Raw genomic sequence first — 6506 nt, 5'->3', positions numbered from 1 at the left:
GTTGGCTGTGCGGGTGGTGATCCCCTGGGGCAGGTTGCCCCGAGAAGCTGTGGCTGCCCCATCCCTGGAGGTGTTCAAGGCCAGGTTGGACGGGGCTTGGAGCAACCTGGGCTGGTGGGAGGTGTCCCTGCCCAGGGCAGGGTGGGTGGCACTGGGTGATCTTCAGGGTCCCTTCCAATCTAAACCATTCTATGAGGAAAGCTTTCAACCATTGGTACTCAGGACGAATCATCTTTGAGTGTACCCTTAATACTACCCAGAGGAAACAGCTTTGCCAATCAAAAGGAACATTGTAGGGGGAAATTATCAGCAGAGTGGCTGGGGAAATTGAGAAACCAAACTACCAGCTCTGCATGACCAATATATTACCGGCCAGGTTGAAACCAGCCCCCTCTACTATAGAGGTGCAAAATTTCTGCTGGGAACGGTGAAGGTAAGAAGAGTGTTTCCATTCTGAAGTAAGCACTGGATAAATGTGGTGTTTGCGTTGCCCGCAGGGTAACCAGGAGAAGCAAAGCAGGCTCGTTCGGCAGTTCCATTTCCACGGGTGGCCGGAAATCGGGATTCCTGCGGAAGGAAAAGGGATGATCGACCTGATCGCAGCTGTCCAGAAGCAGCAGCAGCAAACAGGCAATCATCCCATTACGGTGCACTGCAGGTAGGACTCACCTCTTCTTCCCACCATTAGCTGAGGAACCGGCTCGCGTTTTCTCCAATCCGCTTGCTTTTACAGCAGTTTTTCTGTGTGAAAAGCAGTTTTTCTTTGTGTAAAAAATAAATAAATAAATAAATAAAAATAAAAATTAAGAAATACAAGAAAAAGATAGAAAAAAGGAAAAAGTAGGGTTACATAAAGGATTTGTGACTCGGCTTTTGCTAAATGAGCGTACACTCCATGGCTGGCAGGAAACGAGTGCATTATTAACTTGCCGTGTTATAATTTTGCATTGGGAAAGTAAAGCTGTCGGTTTGTTGTTGTGATGTGTAACACACCCCACCAATATGGTGCTCAAATATTCTCTTGGGACCAAAATGCTGTTGGTTCATACAAGCTATCAGGAGAACAAGATATATCCTTAAGGTAAGCAGGAGGCAAAATGTATCCCTGTCCTTGAAAGCAGAGAGAAAACAGTATTTACATTAATGCTAAGAGTGTATGACCTGAGACATGGTAACTACAATATCTCTATCTCCTCTGCCAGGTTTTTTTGAACAGTACTTTTTTTATTGCAGAATTGTGGGTTTTTTTCTTTTTAAGAGGTATATATAGGTCTTTTCCTCGTTTTTTTCAATGATATTTTTCAGACTGTTTTTTTTTTTTTTACCAGTCTTTTAAATTTGTCTTTTCCCTTTACGTAATACATGATGATTTTTAAAAAAGTAACAGTAAAGCTAATATTCTCCTTTGCCTAATTCAGAAATCATACCTTGCTTTTTAAATATTGTAACCTTTATAAACCAATAAAGCCTTTTCTGTTTTTCGGTCAATACAAAGCCAAGCTGATGGTACACGGGGACAGGGTCGGGAGGGTTTCCCACCCCTGAGAAGAGAAGTTCCTATGGTTTGGTTTGGTTTCTTAAATAAGTTATTAACCCCAAGAGGGCACCACCCCATGGTGGCTGCACTCGAGGGCGATGATGACATTTTCTGTTGGATTCTGCAATTTGGTGAATTTTAACAGCCACTTCTTTGGAATTGCTCGGGAGTTAAAATCCTGAATGATAATTGAAGTGGGTAAAACATCCAGGAGTTCTAGCCAATAAAATAAGAGGTAAAAGTAACTAATGTCTTTGATATGCACAAATTAGATGCGTAACAACTATCTGAGGTGTATATTGCTTCTACTTTTCCAAGTTTTTAGACCTGCAGCCTCTCCGAAGCCTTAGCTTAATCATTGGGTGTGCATTTAGAATCACAGAATGGTTTGGGTTGGAAGGGACCTTGAAGATCACCCAGTCCCACCCCCCTGCCCTGGGCAGGGCCACCTCCCACCAGCCCAGGTTGCTCCAAGCCCCGTCCAACCTGGCCTTGAACCCCTCCAGGGATGGGGCAGCCACAGCTTCTCGGGGCAACCTGCGCCAGGGGCTCACCGCCCTCACAGGAGAGAATTTCTTCCTAAGATCTCATCTAAATTTCCCCTTTTCCAGTTTGAAACCATTCCCCCCTTGTCCCATCGCTCCCCTCCCTGATCCAGAGTCCCCTCCCCAGCTCTCCTGGAGCCCCTGGAGAGCTAAAAGGCACTGGAAGGGGCTCTGAGGTCTCCCCTTTTTGGCCTTCTCTTCTCCAGGCTGAACCCCCCCAACTCTCCCAGCCTGTCCTCCCAGCAGAGGGGCTCCAGCCCTCCCAGCATCTCCGGGGCCTCCTCTGGCCCCGCTCCAATAGGTCCGTGTCTTTCCCATGTCGAGGGCTCCAGAGCTGGACACAGTATTCCACGTGGAGTCCCACCAGAGTAGAGTAGAGGGGCATAATCACCTCTCTAGGACATTGTCCATCAGATTGTCCATAGGACATTGTCCATCAAATTGCTTTGGAGGAGGAGTAGGAGGAGGAGTAATAATAATAATAACAACAACGATGGTTTCCTATCTGTCCGCCATGCAGAAGTATAAATCACACCCCAATAGGAAAAAGCGGGTTTGATGGCACAGTGCTTCTTTGCATCATAACTAAGTTTCGCAACTCAAAGTCTGAAGGCTGTGTCCTCCCCCATGACGAATACAACGGCAAGCAGGGTGTGGGAGTTGCCTTTGGGGAAGATGACCGCAGCTTTGAGTAAGTGGCTTTGCCTCTTTATTCTTTGGCTGAGGGCGTTAGTGGAGCTCTCACTAACGAGCCTTTATCGGTCCCAGCCTGGCTCCCAGTTAATTTCCATTAATTCTGGCTCCCTTCTGGCATAACTAAGGTGACAAACTAAGCGCAAAAAATGAATAGAAGTTGGCTAATGGTAATATTTGGCTATTCTGTATCACTACTATTTCTCTTTTAAGATTTTTATCCGCCTGTACGCTAAGCGATTGTGTTTCTGTTGCAGCGCCGGCGCTGGAAGAACAGGTACATTCATCGCACTCAGCAATATTCTGGAACGAGTGAAGGCTGAAGGGCTCTTAGATGTGTTTCAAGCTGTGAAGAGCTTAAGACTGCAAAGGCCACATATGGTGCAAACACTGGTATGATATTTAACCATCCGGATCCTTGTCAAGGGATGTATGTTTGTAAATATTCTTGTGGGAGGAGAACAAAGGGGTTTTTTTTGCAGGTTGAAATAAATTATGTATGATGGCTCTGTATGTACAAGGTATTATCAGAAATCTGGGGTTTTTTACAGGTTTGTTTTTTTTTTATAGTATTTCTAAAAATACAACTTGGCTAAACATTCGGTGTCTTTTAGGAACTGGAGACGGTTAAAGCAAAATCTTTTGACTGTTGCAGGTGACAAAACATGAAGTGAATGCTTTTTACGCTATATATCACTTGTTCTTTTTTATCTTAAAATGTCTGGGCTTAAATTGGCTTGGAGTCCGTCACTGAAAGGGAGAAAGGGCTTTGGTTTAAAGTCATCTACAAGTAATACGTGAAGCTTTCTCCAGATATTCTTCCCTGTTGAGTAAGCACTAAAAAAAAAATTTTGAGAGGTATATTTTTGGAAAAATATATAAAAAAGCTGATATTTTGTATTTTGCTAGCAGCTTCTACTCTGTGATTTGAAACTTCTTTAGAAACAATTACCTCAAAACACCTTTTTCAGGCAGATGTTTTCTCCATACTACAGATGGGAAGAAAGGGGTTGCAGAAGTAGAATTGGCTTATCCACAGTCACGCTGAGACAGGGATGAAATATTTCTGTCGGGGTTCTGGCGCTGTGATTGAAGAGCGTTAGTTAAGGGTGTAATTGCCCCAGACATTCCCAGCTGAGCCTGCGGAAGGGCTTCTGCTAAACTCGGCTTTCCGGCACGAGTGAACTCGGATGCCAGTTCCGTTTATTATCAGCATTGTTACAGATTTGGTAATGCAGCAAATCGTGTCGAAGGTGTTATCAGCCTGCCAAGAAGGTCGGGCTACAGAGGAGAAGCCATCAGGTTGGCGTGAGCAGTGCGTAAATGCACTGCAGACAGCCTTGCCAAGGGCAGCTCCGGTGCACACGCGGGAACGTAGATGTTTTTTAATGTTCTATACATCTATAGTTACACCGTCAGAAGTTCTATTGTCCCCTAGTTTCGGCTGTAAAGCTCCTAAGAGGGAGGTAAAGAGCCAGGCTCCCTGGGAAGGCACGGGGGGATAGCCGGGGGACAGCCAGGTGCGGTAAGCTGCTTAACTGAAATGAGAAGAAACGTCTAAGAATTGATTCAGTTTAAGAAGTATCACCTAGAAAGCTTAAAGAAATCACTTAAACTGAGCAACAATCAGCCCGTATTTGACAAAAGAGCAAGGTACCGTTGCCTTGATTTAAAACATAAATAGAAATCAGAACAGGCTCATCCTCAGGTGCTGGTGCAAGTCATGGTCCCAGTCAGAACGTGTCACATTTACTTGCAGGAGTATGATTTTCTCCAATGTAGTCATACGATGCAACCAAAGCACATTTCGGTATTTTTTTATTGTTTTTCAGGAACAGTATGAATTCTGCTACAGAGTGGTACAAGATTTCATCGACATATTTTCGGATTATGCTAATTTCAAATGAAAACTCCTGCCTTACTTTTTAATTTGTCTGTATAAATAGTTGTATATTCTGTTAATTTATTCCATGTCGTTTTGATTGTTGACTTTACTGTAAATAGGACCTTGTGTTTGCCCTAAAAGTTGCATTCGCTGTACAAAGTTATTTCTTAAATATAAATATCTTCTAAAGTGAAGTATAATGTTCATATACAATATATCACTATAAGACGGTATAGAAATCTTTATTCTAAATAACAGTAAATTAATTCTTGAGGGTCTATTTCTTTTAATTTTTCCACTTATAAATATTTATCAATAATGTTATCTCCCCATTCTTGAAACCTTACACAGGTGATTTATATTTCATAGCAAAAAAAAACCCCAAAACGTGAATTGTGGTACATATGTTTAAACTAAACATGTTTTGGCGGTAAATCTTTCTCGACTATGAAAATAGATGTTTATTTGGGGACGCACTCTGGTAACCCGCTCGTACTTACTTGTAATTTATTTCACAGATAGTCTCACTGAAAGCAAAGAGACTGTTCGAGCGAAGAGCTATTAATGATATAGGTACCAGAATATGGCCCTTCATCTGTGATAATGTACAGCCCAACTGAAAGATATAACTGCTTTTAAAGTCTGTTTTTAAGAACCTCCGGGTTGGTGGCAGTTCTATTTGGAGTCTTACTGTCAATAAGATAAAAGTCAGTATAAATAAGGATTTGAATTTTTGATTTACTGTAGCGTTCAAAGTCCATTTATTTTGTTCTTTCCTAAATATTACACCAGCTTATATCAATTTAGAAGTACCATAATGTGAGTTTACTGCTATTTTGCATATCAGAAGAGTCTATTTTTCAGCACCTGAACTTGTCTGCTTGAAGAGGCTTTAAAGCCATTGTCAGAAATGGATATAAAGCTTCTCTCTACGCACGGGCAGAATTTCCCACTTCTTTGAGAAAAGGCAAAGGAGGTGAACTCTTCTTCTTTGATTCAACTCAACAGAATAATTAACAGTATTTGCTAAAATTTTGGAAAAAAACCCCAACATTTTACTAGCAGTGTAATGCTAGCAACATTAAGCGTTGTAGCAAAAAGCTCCTCTGCATTCTTACCCTCCCAAATACATTATGGAAAAGGGAACAATTCCTTTATCTAAAAGGGGTATATGATTGTGTATATAGATATATTTTTAATGAAAGTACTACTGATAATATAATTGGTGAAGTAAAGGTTAAAAGTCTCTATTGTAGCCCTGAACAGGATATGCTTGGGGGTTAGAAAATCCCAAAATCACAGGGCATCCGAATGTTGAATAATTAAAAAGTATATCTTTTCCACTCTTTAAAATGCATCTATGAATTAATGAGCACAAAGTATGCGAATATGTACTTTAACTACATAACTAATATGCAATAGTTCTGTCTTGTCCACTTGGTTGGGGTTTTTCAATGCAAACATAAAAGCCTTATTTAAAATAAGCAACTTACTTACACTGATGATTTAGCTATTGCTCTTGCACTATTTTATCTCATGACCATTCTTCATTTCCGATGAGAAATAGCATTACACTTTGTAACGGGGTCCGTCCCTCTCCTCTCATTTCATACTGAGCGGAAAAGGTGCCGTTTAGAAATTTCTAAGCACGCTCTTCTGCACACTGCCATTTACTGCTTCTGGTCTTCCCATCGATGCGCTTCTGTATTTATTTGTACAGTAAATTATGCACTTAAAAAAGATTGTTTAAAGACTAAACCTTTGTTGCGAGTTGCTATTAGAAGATACGCTCAAGGCGCAGAAAGTGTTGAGTAAGGGAAACAAATGCTAACTAAGTTTACATTCC

At 41.5% G+C, this 6506-nt stretch overlaps 1 protein-coding gene across 1 annotated transcript in view; it reads left to right on the top strand.

Annotated features, from left to right (window-relative positions):
• PTPRE (protein tyrosine phosphatase, receptor type, E) overlaps positions 1-4819 on the top strand; it is a 40065-nt gene extending 35246 nt beyond the window's left edge. Inside the window, exons 17-19 of the mRNA XM_009892717.1 lie at positions 498-658; positions 3033-3168; positions 4608-4819. Of these exons, the coding sequence (XP_009891019.1) occupies positions 498-658; positions 3033-3168; positions 4608-4682 (372 nt within the window). The 3' untranslated portion in view covers positions 4683-4819. The remainder of the gene's footprint in view (positions 1-497; positions 659-3032; positions 3169-4607) is intronic.
• The last annotated feature ends 1687 nt before the right edge of the window (positions 4820-6506 follow it).

The sequence above is a fragment of the Charadrius vociferus genome, unplaced genomic scaffold (genome assembly GCF_000708025.1).
Source record: "Charadrius vociferus isolate BGI_N301 unplaced genomic scaffold, ASM70802v2 scaffold38, whole genome shotgun sequence".
Classification (NCBI taxonomy): Eukaryota; Metazoa; Chordata; class Aves; order Charadriiformes; family Charadriidae; genus Charadrius; species Charadrius vociferus.
Note: the sequence above shows the minus strand (reverse complement) of the source record. Positions and strands in the feature narration are given on the sequence as shown.